This window comes from Dromiciops gliroides, chromosome 5 (assembly GCF_019393635.1).
Source record: "Dromiciops gliroides isolate mDroGli1 chromosome 5, mDroGli1.pri, whole genome shotgun sequence".
Classification (NCBI taxonomy): Eukaryota; Metazoa; Chordata; class Mammalia; order Microbiotheria; family Microbiotheriidae; genus Dromiciops; species Dromiciops gliroides.
Window position 1 is genome coordinate 132468033 of NC_057865.1, and position 22433 is coordinate 132490465.

General features: G+C 37.9%; 1 protein-coding gene across 2 annotated transcripts in view; it reads right to left on the reverse strand.

Moving 5' to 3' along the window:
• Positions 1–1002: 1002 nt before the first annotated feature.
• The window catches only part of CAV1 (caveolin 1), a 46963-nt gene continuing 25532 nt past the window's right edge, over positions 1003–22433 (reverse strand). For both annotated transcript variants that reach the window (XM_043965017.1, XM_043965016.1), the window contains exon 3: positions 1003–3325. In XM_043965017.1, the coding sequence (XP_043820952.1) occupies positions 2984–3325 (342 nt within the window). In that variant the 3' untranslated portion in view covers positions 1003–2983. The remainder of the gene's footprint in view (positions 3326–22433) is intronic.

Genomic DNA, 22433 nt, shown 5'->3' on the forward strand with positions numbered 1-22433 from the left:
GCTACCAGATAATGACTTTTTGGGGTCTTAGCCACTCATAAAACCATCCACTAAGGCATGAAAATATTATCTGTAAAAGTGGAGGGAATACCCACACTAATGAAATAATAGATCTTTTGAAGTATTTGAGTTAAATAAAACAATATATAAAATATTTATCATGCTATAAAGTACAATAATAAATATAAGGCATTATATCATGACCAAAAACATTTAGAAGAATTAATATTGATAATATTAATACTAATTATACCTCTACTGTTCTGAGTCCACTCCTACCTTCTCTACTCAGGCTTGTGATAAAATAATGGGATTTAGCAGATAACAAAGATAAAAATTATTTTTTTAATTAATATCACAATTGTCTTCTCAATTTACCTTCAAGTCCAGTGAACCAATGGATTTGATGATGCTAATCAATTACTCCACATGAATACCTGGTATGCTTTAATAAATGCTTAATGCTCAAAGACTGGTGCTAACGCTTCTAATTTAAGGCGACCACACATTTAGATTTTGAACATCACAGGCTACCACTTCGCCACTAGTAATCTGAACTCTGCACCCTGGGTAACTTGGCTCTGTTAGAAGAATTTTGGCCTTATCTTTCTGGGACCAGGTTGCCATGACCAGCTTTAACTGATGGCAACCAGTGAATCTCCCCTCCCCCCCCCCAATCCCTTCTAGCTTTCCTTTATATGTCTTCTCCAATTAGAAGGCAAGTTTCTTGAGGGCAGGGCAGGGCCTGTCTTTCTTAATTGTATTTGCATCCCCTTAATTTAGCATGGTGCCTGTCCTAAAGTTAACACTTTGTACTCTATCTCTCATGAAACACTTTTTATACACAGTAAAGTAATAAACTATCATAGTATAATCATAAAATTTTAGAGCTAAGAGACTTGGGATACTTATCATATATGACTTTTTTGCTTAATGGAATGGGAAGGTTTTGTTTTTTTTGGGGGGGAGAAAATAATGTACAGTATTGTCATGGAATCACTGTTAAACATTTTTATTGTGCAGAATTGTAGCCTTTTACATTACATGCAGGATAAAAAAAAGTGTAAAATATATCAGTAAGCATATAGTATTGTTGTAAATGTCTTGGATCAGCAGTCCATTTTTATTAGGGACTACAGATCTTTGTGAAACAGACATCTTTAAGGATAAACAGTTTACACATTGAATCAACAAAGCTATTTCCAAAGTGATTTCCATCATATGAAGATAAAATATTTTATGTTTACATTCTTGACATGATGTGTTCTTATACTGAAAAATATCTAAAATAGTACACTTTCAATTATGTACATAGTAAAAAAGTAAAACTCTATCCATGCCAGTGTCTGTTTTAAAAGTTAAAAAAAAAAACAACCCAAAACAGTTAATAGGTTCGTAATTTATGTGCCAGAAAAAAAGTGGAAGCTGCCTTTGATCAAGCAGGTTTCCAATGTATATATGGGGGGGGGGGAAGCTCAACCAGTATAAGCACAAATAATTCAAAAGGCAAAAGCATGCTATCAGCACTAGGAACAAAGCTTTCCACGGTACCAGGCAGCTTTCCGTACAATTCAGATTAATGATGAGATTCCTCAGTTTGGGTTCAGAAGGAGCTGAACTTATTCCAGCAAAATTACCTTGATGCCTTTTTTTTCCCTTTTTCCCCTCCCCACCCTCTGCCAAAGCTTTTTGTCAGCCTTTAAGAGGCTTGTCTCTAAACACAGTAATGTTTGGATGTGGGCAAAAGCTCCTGGGGCGGGGGTGAGTTGGGGTATCACAGCATAACAACATGTTGCACATGCTTTATTTTGAAGGGGTCACATTTTGCAACACTTGACAGTCTCACATAATAGATTCCATTAAGACATCACTTCCTGATGCCTATGGATCAGCTGAAAGAGCAGAGGACAATGTTGACCTGCTAAATCACCCTTGTGATGAATTAGTTTGGACTCAGCAAAGCGTGAATATTCCTGAAAATAAACTGTGAGCTAAACAGCACGCTGACCTTGCTTGGCTGGTAAGAGACTCTAAAAGCTGGCTTCAGCCACTGAGGGCTCAGAGTGGACCTGGTCCCAGTTATCCATCTCTTCCTAGGACTGACCCTGACTTAACTTGATAGGAACAACTGGAGAGAAACTGCAGGATAACAACACAGACATTACCTCAGACAGACACTACAGCTCAGAGTCAGAAACAGGCTAGAAGAACAAGGCAATGTGATTTTTCTCACTTTGATCTTCACTGAAGCTGCTGACCTTCTAATAAAAGCTGACAAATGGGCAGCATTCGAGAGGGAGATTATGAAGAAAAAAAAACCAGGAAGGCACTTCATATGTCTCTTTCATGAGAATAATAAACATTAAGGCACAGGAAATACATAGGTCAAAATTTCAAAATCAGTATGGCATTAGTTGGGTAGCATGAACATAGGAGATTAGTCAATTCTTGTCAACTCCATCTCTGTCTGTTGGTAGACAAAATCAGACCATTTAAGTGAACAGCTGCAGTCCACTGACAGACAGTGGAAAATGGAAAAAAAGAACATTTATTAAAGACCTGCCAACATACCCTGTATATTCTGCAGTAGTAGCTTAAAACTCTGCCCACAATACAATGATCAACATTCCAGTGTGGGAAAGCACTTTATTTTTTATTTTGTAGTTCTTCATTATATTAATGTCAATTTCTTTTACAAGAATGAACACTCCTATCTGTTCGTCTCTTAGTAGAATGATAATGCATGCATATGGAATGGGAAAGATTTAGGAGTTAGGGTTGGTTTAAGAAATGCAGATTGCCAAGAAGTACAGAAGAGTTTCCAAGAGGGATAAATGGTAGGAATGAAAACTGAGCAAGTGATTTCTTTGTTCTGCATCGAGATAAAACTTGCTGCTGTACAAGCAACTGGAAATTTGAAATTGGCACCAAGAAAATAAAAACCAAAAAGGAATCAGGTGAACTTTTCGCCTTGAAATGTCATTTATATTTCCTTTTGTACGGCAATCCGGATCTTACTGAATATTTTGCCCACGGCCTCAAAGAGTGGATCACAGAAGGTGTGGACGAAGATTGAATAGATCCGGCCGATACACTGGATCTCAATCAGGTAGCTCTTGATGCATGGCACAACTGCCCAGATGTGCAAGAAGGAAAGTATGGCAAAGTAAATGCCCCAGATGAGTGCTATCGGTAAGCCGAAGAGTGCAGTGAGCAGGCGGTAAAACCAGTATTTTGTCACAGTGAAGGTGGTAAAGCTTGCCTTCCAGATCCCATCAAAGCTGTGTGTTCCTTCTGGTTCTGCTATCACATCTTCAAAATCAATCTAAAAGGAAGGAAGAAGATAGTAAGTTAGATGAAGAGCCAAAAGGAAAAGACTCCTAACACTTGTAATATGTTGTTCCAACAACAAATATTCAGTGCCTATTATTCATATTGGATTGTGTTGGGTACTAACTGTGAGCAATAAGAAGAGTGGAAATATCATCCTTGCTCCCAAGGACCTTTCAGTCTAGTTAGGGGAGATGATACTCCCCCATGCCCACATGTTAAATAACAATGCAAAAATACAAAGCAAGGTTTAAAGCAGTACTTTATTAATTGTCAAATGAGTGGTGCTTCAATCTGGACCATAAGTATAAAGGAAGGAGAGATCACAGAGGACGAGAATGTCTGGGATGACTTTACTAAGGTGGTAGAACTCCAGCTAGGCAGGACTCGGGATAGGCAGAGATTAAAGGAAAGTTTACTTCTAGTGTAACATAAACAGAAGCACAGAGGCAGAACCAGGACAGTTGAGTTTGGGGATGGGGTGAGGAGTGGTAATGAATAGCAATATGGCTAAAGAGTAGAGAGAGTAATAGGAATTTAGGCTAACATGGTAAGTTGAAGCCAAGCTATGGATTGCTTTGAATGACAGAGAAGATAGACAGGAAAAGGAACTATAGAGAGAGACACACAAGTTAGACAGTTTGAAGTAGTAGGAATTGTAAGTAGGATAATGACCATGGGAAAGAACAAAAGGGATTGAGATTCCCAATAAAGACCCAACAAGACTTGTTGATAGGGGAATAAAAGAGAGTGAAGAGTCATAAAATACTCAAGTTTCAAGCTGGCATGATGGGAAAACATGAAGAGCTCATTTAAAAAAAATTACTGGTAAGGTAATCACATGCATTTATTCATTAAACAAATCTTTATTAAACTCTTATTATATGAAGAGCACATATCACTAGAGAGAGAGCTATTATAGGCAGGGCATTTAATAAGTGCTTACTGTGTGACAGCCAATGATAAATCAGTTTCCTGTCTGAAGAATCTTACAATCAAATAATCTGAGACTCATAAAAAGGTTCACAAATTTGTACAGAATAGAATGTCAATATCTGAGGAATCCTCTTGAAAGATAGATTAGACCTTCAGTAGTCTCATGTATAGGGCCTGGCATATTGTAAATGCTTAGTAAATGTTATTAATTTGTTGTCTAGATGCTTAAATTTTTTTCAATGGTTTGAGCTGTATTTTTCTAGATCATACATTTTGATAATCTAATTCCTGAGAAAAAGATAGATCACAGGAAGTCTAAGTAGTTGGCAAAGGAAGTTATATTTAGGGGGCCCAACACTATGCCAGGACATGGAAGCATGCTTCTATATCTCATTATAGGAGTTCTTAACTTCAAGTCTGTGCATAGATTTCAAGGAGTTACATCTTTATTTCAATACACTTGGTTTCCTTTGTAATCCTATGTATTTTATTTTATTTAAAAGCACTTAAGGTCAATTAAAATGATCTCTTTCAACTCTGTTCCTCTATACTTCAAATATCCTTTATATCTTCCTCCATCTCTTTTCCTTTCTTTAATGTCACAGAAGAAAATATGGACTTCTCCCTTGCTGAGGCTAATTTTGTCACCTCTTTCTTTGGTTTCGTCTTTTCCCAATTCCATAAAGGCCTTTCCCCCAACAACCATCCCCCCTTTCTTCTGAATTTCAATCCTTCCCTCTCCTTCTTTGAAGAGGTCCATAGCCTCCACCATACTTCCAAAGGGGTCCATGATGCAAAGAATGATTGGACTCCTAAGTTGCTGCCTCCTTAGTCTCTGATTCACCTCTGTCCCAGAATGATAAGGTCGGAGGCCCACAATGACCCCCCCCCCGCCCTTTTTAAAGGAAAAAGTTTATTTGTCAGTGAAAACCCAGGACACAGAGAACCCTCTTCTAGGACCTCAGAGAGGATAGTGGATTTGGGGAAACAACCAAGAAATCACTATAAAGTCATCACTGAAAAGAAGTATTCTTTTAAATTTGAAAAAAGATGTCACTTTTCAAATTTCTAAATTATGTTTTCATTACATGCTGTTATTTACTCTTTTCCTAGGTGCTGAAAATCCAATTTATAAAATAAAAATATTTATTATGTGAATCGATTGAAATGGATTCATTGTAGTTTGGTTTGGAAGGAGGCATTTATGTAGACTCAGACTTAGTTGTATTTATTAACACATGGCTGTTTTATAATTTCCTTGGTGAATGAAGCACTGGATTTGGCATCATAACTTCAAATCCATAAAGACTTGCTGCTTTTTTGTCTGTGCCATAATGGATAAGTAATTTAACCCTTCTGGTCTTAGCTTCCTCACTTGTAAAATAAGTACTGATTGGATTGTGTGATATTCTAGTCTACTTTTGTATCGAAATTCCCATGAACTTTAATGGGCTTTAATTTATTACATTTGATAAACATTTGTTAAGCACTTATTATGTGTAAGATACTATGCAAGATAGTGGGAATACAAAGATGAAATATAATGGTATTCATTTCCCTCAAGGAGTTTACAATCTAGTGAAGAAGGTTAGAAACAGACACATTTAACAGTAATTTCAGGCAGAATGTGATAACTGCAAAAGGGAGACCTCCTTACACTTGAGGAGGCAGAGATTACTTCTGCTTGTGAAGATGAAGGGAGCTTTCATAGGAAAGGAAGCACTTAAATTGGACTCTCCAGAAAGTATTTTAATAGTCATTGATGTGGAATGGAATCCACTCCAGGAAAAATCAGCAAGGAAGGTAAACAAATTAGTCAACCAATTGATAAACATTTATTAAGTACTTACTATGTGCCAAACACTATGCTCAGCCCTGGTGATACAAAAAGAGGTAAAAGACAATCTCAACCCTTCAAAGAGCTTACAATCTAATGGAGAAGAGTGTGGGCAGGAAAAGATGCTGGTGGGGAGGGGGGGGAGGGGATGGTGGTAAACCAGTTATTGATGTAGCTTAGCTGTACCATGTAGTACATGAAAAAGAAATCAGGAGTGAGCTACAACTAGAAAGAATACATTGTGGAGGGCCTTGAATGCCAAAATAAGAAATTTATACTTTATTCGGTAAGCAGTGGGGAGCTATGGAAGATTTTGTTTGCTTATTTTTGGAGGGGGGGGCGGGACAATGGGGATTAAGTGACTTGCCCAGGGTCACACAGCCAGTAAGTATCAAGTGTCTGAGGCCGGATTTGAACTCAGGAACTCCTGAATCCAGGGCCGGTGCTTTATCCACTGCACCACCTAGCCACCCCCTTGCTTACTTTTTAATGGAGAAATGTGATAAGGGAAGTGCATTAGGATATTTGAGGAGCAAAGGAAGTCTTCCAAGCAAAGTCTCTAAGGAGAAATTGTGCTTCGGGCAAGGGTTAGAGTAAATGACTTCTGAGATCCCTTCCAACTCAAAAATGTTACTATTTTAGACACTGGGAAAGCTGAATAAAGTATGGTCCCCACACTCAGAGAAAATGAATGAACCTATTTTTAAGAAGCTTTTTCTCTTTGAGAATAATGGAAAGAATGCTGAGTTTTGAGTCAGAGGATGAAGGTGCAGATCCTAGCCCCCATGTGATGAGACTTCATAAAGTCCCCGTCACCTTCACATTTTGGGACTCAGTTTTCTCCCCTGTAAAGTGGGTGAGTCGAATATGTCGATCTCTGAAGTCCCTTTCAGCTCTATTATCCTATGAATTGTCCTGTGGGTTCTGATAGCCAAAAAATTCATCACCTTGTAGGCAAGCTTTAGGTGATATTCCTCTTTGTACTTAACTATCCTGATTCTTGGATGGGAGACAATGAGACAATATTCAAAGCCCTTCCAACCTCACCTGTTAGAGCTGTCATGACATTCGGGGAGGACTTTTCTGGAGCTATAATCTGAATAAGTCACTTAAGGTCTTCCATATACATGAGGTATTAAGAAAGAAAATATAGATTTTTTTCATAATCAACAATTTTTTATTAAGCTCTTACTAGGTGCCAAGGATACAGAAAAAGGCAAAAATACTATCCTTGACCTGAAGGCACTAAAATGCTAATGAAGGAGATAGTATGTTAATAACTGTATGTTATGTCATGGATCAAGTCTCTGAAACAAGAGATGTCAATAGAGATATTAGAAGTGATTATTAAGCAATGCAGTTGGTCTCTTTAAAAATATATACCAGGGGGGCAGCTAGGTGGCGCAGTGGATAAAGCACCGGTCCTGGATTGAGGAGAACCTGAGTTCAAATCCGGCCTCAGACACTTGACACTTACTAGCTGTGTGACCCCGGGCAAGTCACTTAACCCCCATTGCCCCACAAAAACGAAAAAAACAAACAAACAAACAAAAAAATATATACCAGAGGGGCAGCTAGGTAGCGCAGTGGATAAAGCACTGGCCCTGGATTCAGGAGGACCTGAGTTCAAATCCATCCTCAGACACTTGCCACTTACTAGTTGTGAGACCCTGAGAAAGTCACTTAACCCTCATTGCCCTGGGGGGGGGGAAGCACTGTTTCAAAAATGTACACCAGAACTTATGCAACCAAATTAATGCCATGCTTCAATCATAGGAGTCTATATACTTCTTGCAACAATAGTTCCATTAGTTTGAAGACTTGCTGAACTCACCTTTTGAAACTGCTTGACCAGCCAATCATACCAAGTCAATCTGACTTCTTTGTCAGATCTCACATTTGATCAAAAAAGAGTATGAAGTAGCTTGGTCACCTATTGTTGCATTGGATCTAAATGACAGATGAATTTTACATAGAAACCTACTTCACCCAGAAAAGATAGTTGTCACCCTTGAGAATATTGCTAATAATATTTTGTAGTCTCTGAGAGAAACAGTTTCCCCTCCCCCCCAAAAAAAGATCAAACAATGTCTTGAGTGATGGGAGCATCTTTGGGAATAAGTGTTTAGACTCCCAAGGGGACTATGAAGTATAACATTAATGCAGATGTTTAATTTCTCCTTTAAGGTCAACTAAAATGATCTCTCTCAATTCTATTCCTCTGAACTTCAAATCTTCCTTACATTTTCCTCCATCTCTTTTCCTTTCTCTAATGTCTTAGAGGAAATTATAGTCTCCTGCCTTGTTGAGGCTAATTTTTGTCACCTCTGTCTTTGATTTGATCTTTTTCCATCTCCTTATAGGCCTTTTTCTCCCAACAACCATCCTCCCTTTCTCCTGAATTTCAGTCTCCCCTTCTTCCTAAATGTATGTCCATATCTCTCACCCTAAGGGAAAAAATTAAATCTACAAAAACCCAGAACTTTGCCTCACCCAACTTATTTCTTTCTTCATGCAAGTCACCAAGAGATTTCAGAGATAGTTCTGCATGAGGCTATTTTTAAAGGGTCTTTCCATCTTATGAACATGCTACCTCTGTACAGCTAGAATTATGAAAACCTAAGAAAGTGTTAAAGACCATTTACACAAGGTACATGCTGAAAGATATTCAGGAAACCTTGCACACTTTCTCATCAAGGACAGCTCTCCAATTTAGTAGTAGTCCAAGCACAGGATTCATGCTTCAGCGCTATGGTTAAAGAACAGGGCAACCACTCTAGCATCTCTGTGCATTATCTACACACCTGGATCTAGAGTTAGCCTTAAGCAAAATTGTGAAGATTCTGCTTCTCTACATTTGCTTTAAGCAACCCAATATTGCATCAATGCTATATTTTTATATCATCCCTTGACCTCCAAGGTTCCATTTCCTATAGTATCTTATTCAGGTATGCTCTTGTTATCTAGCACTGCCTAGATTTATTTTATCTCCTTTAGTTACACACAATTTGTCCTATGTCCCTTGGACCTCACACTCATTATAAGATGAATTAACTGAATTCTGATGGTGTGTCAGATATGAGGGAAATTACAAACACACCCAAGAACAATTATGGGCATAGCTAAAGGCCAAATTAGGCCCATACCTGTGATTTCTTTAGTATAGGGAACTACTGGTATGGAACTTTTCATCTACTAATGCAAACAGGCAAATTATTTATGTCTTATAGTCTCAGAGAGTTGTATGTAGCACTGAAAAATCACATGGTTTATCTATAGTCAGACAGCTAGTACGTGTTAGAGATGAGAGTTGCATCCAGATATTCCTTCCTCAAAACCTTGCCCTCTATCTATCATCCCACAATGTCCTCTGCCTCTTTAAGATATCATACTTATGGGGCAGCTAGGTGGTGCGGTGGATAGAGCACCAGCCCTGAAGTCAGGAGTACCTGAGTTCAAATTTGACCTCAGACACTTGACACTTACTAGCTGTGTGACCCTGGTCAAGTCACTTAACCCCAATTGCTTCACTAAAAAAAAAATGATATCATATTTATTTAACAGGAAACTTCCCCCCAAAAAAATACCTTAACTCAAAGAAGTTACCAAAATGGTAGGAATTTCAGTTGGACTAATGGAGGAGATATTTGGGGCAGGCAGGGAAAATTTTCTAGCACCCCTTTTGGGTATAGATGGCCTTGCTGAGAACAGTTTCTCTGCTCATCTGTATCAGAAATAGGCCATCTCTTTATCATTTGTTAAGAGAGTAATCATTACACGTGCCACTTCGTAACTTGGCCTAAGAACAGCTACCTAGAAGGTTATGCTGCCCTTTAGTGGAATGCCTTCATTTTCAGTCCTATAATTTATAGAATACACTGCCCCACTGGCAAGAATCAGTCTACAATTCTATGAGATCAAAGGAATGAATGTGCTCTGATGATATTTCTTTGTCTTTAGAGATGCTTTATAAGGAATCAACAGTTTACACTTCTGGTCTTTATAAATGCCATCAAATACCTTTCTACAACATACTGGCTCATGATACTACAACTCAGACGCATATGTTAACCAGAATCTTGCAGTGGACGTCAAGGAAAGTAATCTATCTTGGTATGTTTTGATAATATTTGGCCAATGTGGCCAATCTCAGAAGATTGCATCCTGTTAAGTACATCTGAAGGCAATATTTTAAAAAAATGGTTTATATGTGAACAAGAATGAAAAAAACCAGTATCAGCTCATTTTTCATTGTCTTAGAATCTGGATATTTCATTTCTGAATAAAGAATATTCAGGAAGGAAACTTTAAATACAGTTGGAATTTTCACTGGTGACTTATAACTGCACATTTCATCTCTATGGGAAGAGATTCTTTCCAAATGTAGGTGGTAAAATGTGACTGTAGAAGAATTATAGGACATAAACCAACAACCTTTAAAAATTTTGCCTATGTAGACAGAGAACACCTCTGCCAGCTGCTAGCGTAGGTGTGCCTTTTGCCATCTGGGAATTTCATGTGGATTATCTCTGCTAAATTTTTAATTACAGAGAGCTTCTCCCTCCTCCATATAATGCTTCTGGGTCACCTGCCACCCCTGCCACCCCAACTGCTGTTTAGTCAATGTATTCAGGGAAGACCAATTAATGAGAATATTACACTCAACAAAACCTATTAGGAAGCTAAATCTGCTGCAAAATAAATCATTTACTGTGTTGAGGACCTAAATAAAAAATGATTTTATTATCTATTATTTTGAAATATCTGTGCTATTGCTGTGTGTGTGTGTGTGTGTGTGTGTTTGTGGGGCAGTGAGTGTTAAGTGACTTACCCAGGGTCACACAAGCTAGTAAGTATCAAATGTTTGAGGCTGGATTTGAACTCAGGTCCTCCTGAATCAGGGCTGGTGCTTTATCCACTGCACCACTTAGCTGCCCCACTATTGTTCTTTTAAAAAACTGAGTTCATGGAGAGTATGAATATGTAAATGAATAACATGTCATTCAATGATTATATACTGGCATTTGTGATTCTCAACAAAAGCTCATTTTCTACTCATGTCCTTTACTTTCCCTGTAGTACCAGAGCTAGTATGAATTCATACTATTATTGTTTATGAAAGAAATACTCTAAAGGCAGTGTTTCATGGTGGGTACTGTAAGGGGCTAAAATTCTAGCTAGAATGTCTAAAATCTAATGAGTGGTTGCCTTAAATTAGAAGCTTTAGCAGGAGTTTTGACTTTTAAGTGTTTATTAAGGTGCATTAGAATCTAGTGATCAGAGAGAAAGAGGCCAAGATTCCTTCATCTATATATCTATGGGAGCCAGCATCTCTTCTCCAGCCAAGCTGAAGTCCCAGGTGAAAAAGACCTCTCTTGCTCCTTCCTCCTCCTAGAAGCCTCCTCACCAACAGGAAGTAGGGCCATCCACACACACACACACACACACACACACACACACACACACACACACACACACACACAGCTCCAAGCTAATTGGCTGGTAGCTCTGATTGACAAGTCCCACAGGTGGTTCTATAGATGTAACTCCCAGATGCTGGTTAGCTTCCGGATGCTAAAGTCACATTGTCTCTAAATCACATGCTTTCTCCTCATAGCGGAGCTTCCCTGCAATCTCTTTCCCAGCAGGGGGTGACATTTCAATTCTCACAGTACAATACTGGGCTTGAAGTCAGGAAGATCTGTGTTCAAATTCTAACTCTGATATGTTATAATCCGGGAGAATTCATTTAGCTTGTGTGTGTCTGCCAGTTCTGAATAGCTTATCCACTAAGTAACAGATAGGTTGCCATTTGTGTGAATGGAATTCTACGGGAGCTCTCACCCTTGGAAATCACAGACAGTTTATGAAAAACACCAAATAGCAATAGATAATTTGATTTATCTTTAAATTTTGTAATCACAGAATAAGCTGAGTCTGGCACAAGAGAACTGTAACCTGTAATGTAAAAAAGGTCTAAAAAGAACACCTTTCCTATGCTGTGTCCCCGAAAAACTGCATTGAATGTTAGATATTAATGAACAAATCCAATAAACTAATGGAAGCTAATTTGGTAGACTAATCTAAAGTAATCTGGGCACTAAGGAGTTAGAAGAGTATTCACCTCTCCCCCTTCACCCTCAACTCCCAATTTATACTTCACAGGGTTTCTCAGAGGAAAATGAGAGGTAGGATGGTCTAATGGAGAGTCAAGCTTAGAATCAAGGAGTCCCAGCTTCAAATCTCTCCCTTGATTCTTACTACCTATGTAACTATCAGCAAGTCATTGAGTCTTTCTTTCTATGACTCAGTTTTCTCATCTCTAAATGAGGGGGTTCACCTGACCACCTCTAAGGTGCCTTACAATTCTAAATCTACGGTCTTATGAAAAAATCTTTATAAATCTTCAAGTGCTTTATGAATGAGAATGGTTCCTATTGTTATTATTGTTGCAATCAATGAGTTGCTTTCCTATATGAGAATGATTATTATTATTATTGCAATCAGTGAGTTGCCATCCTAAATAATTACAGTCTGTCTTTACTCTACACATATACATATATGTGTGTATATGTACACACAGACATGCACATATATTCATGTACATGTGTACCTGCACATGGACGTATACATAGATATAGATATATATCCTCACATTTTAAAAGGAGTTTTTTGTACCTATGTTTTAACTCACAGGAATGACCAGTAGGAATTTCTGGCCTTTTAACAGGGAGAGTTTTTAGTACCCTTCATACTATACCATATGTATTGACTGCCTACTCTGTTTACTAATGAGGCTGAGTGTCGACTCTGGCAAACAGAATTAGCTCATTGCTGGCAAGTAGAACAGCATTAGACCTCATCACCATTGTGCACACAATGGTCAAATATACAAAACTATTGAAGCCCCAATGGCTGTATGTCATTATTAGATAATGCATCATAACATTGATCCCAACTGAGAGTGACTCTTACTGAGTGTTTTCTAGGTTCTAAAAGCAATTGCTATGGTTCTCAGGCTTTGACACTCCTTGCTACAAAATGAGCGGAAAAATGAATTCCTAGAGGACACTAATACCTTTAAGATTTAAATCCTATTTTTCTTCTTATGACAGCCATGATCCTCATTCTCAGGACTTTTATATATTCCTCAAAACTATCCTTAACAATATGGCCATTGTGATGTCTCGACCATTTTTATTTCTCAGGGCCCAGGGCAGATAGCACTGTTATGTATTTTTTTAGAAGGTGGTCAAAGGCCATAAAAGTCAGAACTGGCTAGTTCTAGGATGCAAGATAGCAAACCTCTTTATATATTTAAAGAGAATAGTTTATTATATGCCACTGTGATTCTCATAAAAAGCATTTATTGAGTAGCTCATTGGGCTTGGCTATGTACAAAGACTGTTCCTTATCTTTTGTCACTGCCCTGCCTTCCTTCTCCTAGGCATCTGGTGTCAACGTGGTGACACTTAATGTTAGTGAGTGTCATCAGATTGATAAGAAGTAAGAAAGAGTGGCCAACAGTATAAAAATAGGATGGGGAGAGGGGGGCAGATTTTCTATAATGGGCCAGAGGAGAGAAGATAATAGGAGGAGTGAGAGTGAAGAAGCCAGCCTGGAAACTGGGTTGGGCAGGCATGGCACAACTTAGTCTAATTAGCTTTGTGTACAAATGTGTGTGTACATGCTCCTGGACACTTATGCATAGGATAAGCATAGAATGACTCCAGACCTTCAAATAACTGAAAACTACTCAGGGATGAATTTCATTTGCATCATTTTTATCTGTTTAAAGCTTGTTTTCTACAAAGCATCAGCAATCATGGAAGGTCTGACTGAAGTCAGAGACCTCTTTCACTATAGTCTGTGTTTACACTAGGGAATTTGTTATTCTGCAACCTGCTGGGTGTGTCATGAAACAGATATGAATGATTATAATGCTAATGCAAATAAAAGCTCTTTCATTTCTAACAAGGACACAAGAAAAGGAAATGTCTTCACTATTTCAGGGTAGCAGTTGGTCAGCATGCTCATTTGTTTGGCCCAAAGCTTTTAAACACTCCCGACTTCTGTTTGCTATCTACAATGCACTTCCTGACTGCGAAAGGTCTTTGTTTCCTACCATTGAGTTCAGTAAAGATAGAGTTGCTAAGAGTTTTAGCCTTACTTCATTGCATGAATATGTTCCCCTTCTTTGCTTGGGTCTGTTTATTAAACAAATATTAAATGAATGAAATAAATCTCTGCAGGTTTGAACATAGCTTGGCATGTGAGGGAAATGATACTTAGCACTTACATTCTTGTGAGGTCTGTAGGAAGATAACTGCTACTTCTGAAACATAACTAAGGCAGAAAGAGTTTGATATTAAAAAAAAAATTACCAGAGCCTTAAGTAGGATTTTTTTTAAAACTAGGGAAAGCACTGCAATGTGTGTCCTAGGTGAGTGGCACAAGAGGCAGCCTGTGTGTGTGTGTGTGTGTGTGTGTGTGTGTGTGTGTGTGTGTGTGTGTGTGTGTGTGTGTGTGTGTGTGTGTTAGAGAGAGGGTGGGGGGAGGAAGGGAGGGAAGGAGTGGGACAGATGCACAAAGTACTTCTGTGAGGCCCACAAAGACTAGAGTATACAAGCTCATGACCCAATGGTCATGGGAGGAGCAGAGTTATACAAGGGAGGAGATAACTTAAGTGAACTTAAAAATTTGTTAGTATTGTTAGCATCCTCTAAATTCAGCGTCCTGAAGCTAAGCCTCAGTTGACCCATCTTAGTTGCAGCTGTGATAATTACTCAAAAGACAGTCTATATGCTCTAATTTATTAGATGAGCATAGAATAGCATATCAAACTCAAATGTAACAGATATGGATATTTTTCACATTATAAAATTATAATTTACAAATTATAAAGCTAGATTATAAAGCTAGAGGATCAGACACATTTGCAAGTTGAAACTAAGTTTAACTAATTATATTATTTGGGTAGCACCTTTGTTTTGCATTCAGATAGTATTAATAGAAGATGGAAAAGGTGAAGTGAAAGAATAGGAAAGGAGTGATAGAGGGTTTTGGCTGAGAGTGGGCCCAGGGATTCAGAGGAAAAGAAGCAGCAAATCAACACCAAATGTGCTTTAGAATCATCATTACAAAGCTAAACACTTCCCCAAACTCTTTGCTTATGTGAGAAAAGAAGGAAATAATTTGAGTGACTTATTGCAGCTGTTGGAATTTGGATCAGCTTTTCCTCTACACCAATTGCTTAATTAAGCCTATAATCCTTAACCACTTCTTACTGGGGTATCCTCTCATTGTGGTACCAAGTGAATTTTGCTTTTCCACATTCTGCTATTTTGAGTCAATGGAATTGTTTAAATTTTTATTTATTTATTTAATTTTTACAAAACTCCACTATTGGTCTATATACATCAGCTAGGGATACTCTTCCCAAATACAGGTTAAAACATGCCTATGTCATATTTCTGTGTTTCAAATTTATATTCCCTTAGCCCAATTATATCCATTTTGGGGCAGGAGAACTCACAGGAACCATAGGAATTTGTAGAATCACAGATTTCATGGAATTCATTTCATAAGATTCATATTCATTTCTTTCCATGTACTTGACTAATCAAGGGAAGCAACTAATTGAATTTTTTAAACTTTACTTTAAAAACTTAGGGAAACATTCTCACTAAAATGATGATATTCCTAAGTACTGTAAGATGTTGGGGGAATGAAATGCTATTTAATTTACTTTCAGAATCCCGTGTGGGGATTTAGTGTTAAGATGTAAGAAAACAAACAAACAAACAAACAAACAAACAAGATGTACAAAACACAAAGGGTCCTGAATGCCAGACTTTGTAAAGACCAGAAAGACACAGACTCTGGAGGAGAGGATAAGGGGAAAAATCTGACTCAAAGTAACCCTGATGAAAAAGTAGGGGGTGCAGCAGCACTGCTTCTTAGCTGTAACTCTGAGTCATCTGATCCTATTGCTTACAGATGGGCTGTAAAATGAAGAAAGGCCACACTGCTTGGATGTCTTTGACAACTGTCAGTATTCAGGGGATTCTGAGCATGTGGTCTTTAGCTAGACTTTTAAAGAAAACCCTTGTTTCAAGTGAAGCCCTAAGAGATTGCCCACTTCATCTTTGAAGGAATAAGGTCTTTCACTTTGGTTATAAAGAAATGGAATAGAAACATTGGAACCAAATTGGGAACAGAAACTCTGCTCCATCTTAAAGAGCAAACAGCCAGTTTGGAGGCAAGAGCAATAAAAAAGAAAACCACATAACTTTGAACTCAGATTTGGGCAAAAGATCAAGAAGGGAAATGAACTTCAATTATTTACTCTTGTACAGTACCAAGTGTTTATTCACAGTATATTTGCAGTTTTAAAGTCAGCATATAATCTATTAATGGCCAGATGTCTGTACTGATAATTTCATGAAATCTTACAGTTTGAGCATTGAAAAGGCTATCTCTAAGGGAATTGTCACTTATTGGCAGGATTCTATGCCTGCATAATGATGGTGATAATATCAACAATATAAATGTTAAAGGCATTTCTCTATGCCCCTGCCCCATGATGATTATGCATTTATCATAGCCTTGACTATTTCCTAGAGTCCAATAGAAATAGAATAATCAAAACTTACAACTGGAAGGAATTGTAGTGATCATCTATTCTAAACTTCAAATTTTATAGATAAGGAAATTGAGGCCCAAAGAAGTTTAAATGATTTGCCCAAGGCCACAGAGCTAATAAGTGGCAGGTCCAAGACTAAAACCCAAGGGAGCTCCCAGTCCAATAATCTTTGCACTGTGATACATTACCTCTCCATAGATGATTTGCCTCACTGCCAACTCAAATTAAGTGTGACTAAAACAAAGCAGCTCATCCTTTCCTTTGATTCCTTCCCTTCATTCAACTATTCTGGAGAGAGGGGAGCCTAATCATATCACAGACCTCCCAAGCAAGAAACCTGGAAATCATTTTCAATTTTCCCCAGTCCTTTACTCCAAATAGACAATCTGTTACCAAATCAACTAATTCATCAAGTAATCAACAAATATTTGTTGAGAGCCTCCTATGCGCCAAGCATTATTACAGCCTCTTTGGTTTTGCCATCTTGCAAACGTGCCTCTGTGATCTTCACCATTACTGCAACTAACTCTTATTTACTTCTCCACTAGACCATTGCGGCCAATCAGTTGATAGAATATATTTATAGGACACACTTCCTGCTATCTTGAAGTTACCAACAACATGCCTTGGAGAGAATCTCTTTTCTTTTCCATTCTAAGTCTTCTGCATTGCTTCCAGGTAAACTCGTTTGATAACATCTTTATCCAATCATCACTTTTCTACTTCTGATTCCATTGTCTGAAGTTGTACTTTAAACCTAGAACACCACCCTGGAGTTCATGGCTTCTAGAGTTTATGGTGATTCATGAAATTTGCTCCAGTAGTGGCTGCTACACAATTAAGAGACTACCCAGTTATGTAGATTGTGTATTCCGTCCTGGTCCTGGCCAGGCTTCCTATAGAGGGCTTTAAATCCATGCATGGAGGGTAGGAAAAGAGAGTCTGATTTGCAAATACAACAAAACAAAAACAAAAGAAAAAAAATCCCAAACCAAAACCTTGCAGAGGACATTTCTTCTTGGGTTTTTAACAGCTTATTTGTCTCCTCTGAGGGAGGCAGGGGAGAAAAGATACACAAAAGAGAAAGGTAGTAGAATCAGGCTGAATGGATATTATAGGATATTTTAGGACATTATTTTTAAAAATGCCTTGGCCTCAAAGTTTAACTAAGACTTCCATTGTCACCACAGAAAAATTCCAAGGAATAATTTTTGTCATATTTAGAATACAAATCACAAATGCCATTCTCTAGTGAACGGTCTTCCCAATTCTCTTAGCCGGCAAAGAAATTTTGAACCAGATCATGCCCCCTCCCCAACCAAAACATGGATTTGTAGGTTAAATTTTACTTGAGGGTCTAAAATCACAAAATAAATATTCTATTCCTAAACCATGCGATATTACAATGGGGATTTATGAAAGCTGCAAGGCTGGGTGAATTTGCAATGTGTAGGAGGGAGTGGATGGTGAGGCTTGCCATAAAAACATTTCATGCTGACCTTTTGGGTACTTACAATATGTGCATTTTACACAGACTACAACTTCTCCATGTTTTCTACTTACACTCTTAACCCTGTTCAGCAGAGAATTTTTTCACCAGTCATCTTCTATCTCAAGAAAGAAGCACTGGGGCAGCTAGGTGGTGCAGTGGATAGAGCACCGGCCCTAGATTCAGGAGGACCTGAGTTCAAATCCTTCCTCAGCCACTTAACAATTACTAGCTGTGTGACCCTAGGCAAGTCACTTAACCCCAATTGCCTCACCAAAAAAAAAAATAAATAAAAGAAAGAAGCACCAACCCAAAGAATGAATCAGACCAGCTATCCCCCAACAAAGACAAGTGTCATTTTACTTTACAAGGATGTTTGTTGAAATAGAATTCATTCAGTGGTTTTTTATTTTTTGTGAGATACTGAGAAGTTGTATAGAGGTAGAGGCTTACCTATAGAGATTTCAACTGACAGATAATACAGGACTTTTCTTTAGTAAATTGTATCTGAGTTTAATCACACATACTGCTGAAAAGTTCTAATTTATGCTTAATCCTTATGGATAAAGCACTAGCTCTGTAGTAAAAAAGACCTGGGTTGAAATCTTGCTTCAGACACTTACTTGGTATGTGACTCTGAGCAAGTCACTTAACATGCATGTGCTTCAATTTCCTCATCAATGAGGGGGTTAGACTAGATGACCTCTAATGACTATTCCAGTTCTAAATTTACAATATGACTATGCCTCAGTTTGTTTCATGTGGAGATGGATTACACCTAAGTAGCTCCATCTTTCTTTTTTTTTTTTTAGTGAGGCAATTGGGGTTAAGTGACTTGCCCAGGGTCACACAGCTAGTAAGTGTTAAGTGTCTGAGGCCGGATTTGAACTCAGGTACTCCTGACTCCAGGGCCAGTGCTCTATCCACTGCGCCATCTAGCTGCCCCAGTAGCTCCATCTTTCTAATTCTCATAATAGCCCTTTAGTAATAACTGAAGTCATAGAATTGTAAGATTATCATTTTCGAGCTCGGTGGGACTATTCATTTCAAAGATGAGGACACTGAAAGCCTGAGGGGTCAAAGTCACGCAAGTAATAAGTAACAGTCTAGCCTCAACAAAATATTTCCATGGTTCCAATATTTATTGTAAATCTCTTGATATTTTCCACAAGCTTATCACATGAATGGTCAAGCATGAACAATGTACACTTTAAAAATGAATATAAACTTATAAACATAGTTATCAGCAATTGCAACATGAGTTTAAATAAGACCTCTACATATCTGTGTGTATATGTGTACTTATATATAATTATTATTTCACATGAACTAAAGCAGAATCAAATCTCTATACTAAACATTATCTATTCATTTATCATCTTTCTATTCTTGGAGAGGCAGTGGATAAATAGCTGGTCTCGGAGACAGAAACCAAACAGTTTGGATTCAAATGACACATACTGGGTATACCCCTGGGCAAGTCACTTAAGTTTTCAGAATTCTTAGAAACCCTTGATGATGGTTTCAGAGAAGGTGCAGATCAACACTGATGGTTCCTCTTATTTGAAAGGTTCGTAATGTATTTACGTTCATCATAAAATGTAGAAAGTCAAAATAACAATGTTCCAGTGAGACCTGATCAATACCAAGTAAAGAAAATCTTGACCAGAACCACCTTCCATTCCTCTCCCTCCCCCCCCCAAAAAAACATCTGGGTCACACTTTGGTTTTTAAAGTATCAGCATTGGTTTCTGAAGGAACAGAAGAAACTATCAGTGATATTTGAAAGATCATGGAAAATGCCAGAGGAACCGTAGGATTTGAAAAGAACAAATATTCCCAAAGAGAAGAGAACAGAATATGCAAATGATAGGTTAGTGATCTTTACTTCAATTACTGGGAAAATTTTAGAACAGATCATTAATGATAACTAACATTTATATAGCCCTTTCTGTGTGAGCTAAGCACCTTACTAACAATGATCTTGTTTGACCTTCACAACAACTCTGGGAGGTAAGTACTATTATTATCAACTCCATTTTGCAGATGAGGAAATGGAGGCAAAAAAGAGTTAAGTGACTTTTCCAGGGTCACATAGCTAGTAAGTATCTGAAGCTGGATTTGAACTCAGGTTTTCCTGACTCCAGGCCAGGCTCTATATACACTGTGTCACCTAGCTGCTCCACAAAAGAAATTATTAATGAATAACTAGAAAAGGAAGTAGAAATTACAGCATGACTTCATTAAGAATAGGTCATGTTGGGGGCAGGTAGGTGGCACAGTGGATAAAGCATCGGCCCTGGATTCAGGAGGACTTGAGTTCAAATCTGACCTCAGTCACTTGACACTAGCTGGGTGACCCTGGACAAGTCACTTAACCCTCATTGCCCTGCAAAAAAAAAAATAGGTCATGTCAAATAAACTTTGTTTCATTTTTTGATAGGGTTAATGAGCTGATAGATAAGGGAAATGTTATGGATATAGTTTACCTCAGTGTTAGTAAAAAATCTTGAAGTGGAATGGGTGACTCAACAGGTGGTGGGTTTCCCTATAGGTATGGGTTGGACTAGATTGATGCTGAGGTCCTTTGTAATTTTCAGTTCTCTGTATTTCTCTGTACTGTGAATTCACTATTATCAACCCCTAATGATTAAGATAGTAGCTTTGTTTATTTTCAACACCTACAGGTGGTAAAAATTGATGAAGAGAATCAGATATTGTGATGGAATTAAATGTTCTTATGAACTTTCAGGGTGAAACTGTGATGTTTCATGATACTCGTTGGCTATCATAGACTTCAGTAGCAATACAATGATCATATTTCCAAATAGAAGAAGTACAACTAATTCTAAACACCCAGCAGGCTAAATCTAGTGAATTGAAATCTGGATTAGGCCTAAGTGAGCATGGGCGGGTCCTGAGGAGACCTATCATTCAGGGTAGGTGCATTAGGGAGTTTGGGTCTACAATCCAAACCTCTTTTAACTCCAAATACAAATAATTTTTTTCATCTTAAAGAAACAATTCCTATACTCATTTTGATTTGGATATAAGAAGAAGTAACATGAGCTATGAAAAATAAGAAGAGAGTGAGTGTGAGAACAAGCATATCTTGAATAATGGTAACATGGTTTGAGGATAAAGAATTTTTTGGGCGGTGAGGCAATTGGGGTTAAGTGACTTGCCCAGGGTCACACAGCTAGTAAGTGTCAAGTGTCTGAGGAGGATAAAGAATTAAGAACTAGGGGCAGCTAGGTGGCACAGTGGATAAAGCACTGGCCCTGGATTCAGGAGGACCTGAGTTCAAATCTGGCCTCAGACACTTACACTTACTAGCTGTGTGACCTTGGGCAAGTCACTTAACCCTCATTGCCCTGCAAAAAACAAACAAACAAACAAAAAGAATTAAGAACTAGAATAGAGGGCAAGACACTGAGATGAATACTAGTTACTATATTACTAATTAATAATAATGAACATCCTAGATAATTCAACCAAACTGTACTGAAACTAGGCCATTATCACAAAATTAATTCTTGACCATAATCACCCATAGATAACACTGACCCAGAAAAATTTAACAGCAACATTTAGATAGATGTTCTAACACCCGGTGTTCATAATCTCCAAACTATATGTAACAAAAAGCTTTGAATGTATAGGGATCTGACAGAGGAGATCAAAATCATATGCATATAATGCCTGTTGTCCTGTCTGGCACTGGTGTTGTGGTCTCACTGAACTTACAAAAGATGAATTTACATCGTAGTATTTTCATTCAACTAATACACTAGTCTGTAGAATATTAAGTATAAAAGAAGACTTGTCTCAGGATTATTTTGCTCTGAGCCCAGTTGAAAAAGATGAGAACAAGATAGTAATAATGGACATTTACATGGTAATTTGAGGTTTTCATAATTCTGTCTATACCGTCTCACTTAATCCTCACAAACATGTTGGTGCTATTATTATCTCCATTTCCTAGATAAGAAAAGAGATTTAAGTAATTTGCCAAGGATCACATAGCCACTACATCGTGTTCTGGGGATAGAATAGAACAAGTTTTCTCTTCAGGATAAATCTAGGAATAATCTGTCTTATAAAGAACATGTGAATTTTGCAGCAACCCTAAGAAGTCATTCAGAGACTGTATAACCACAATGCTGTTTTAATGCCCTTCCAAACAACTATCTCAT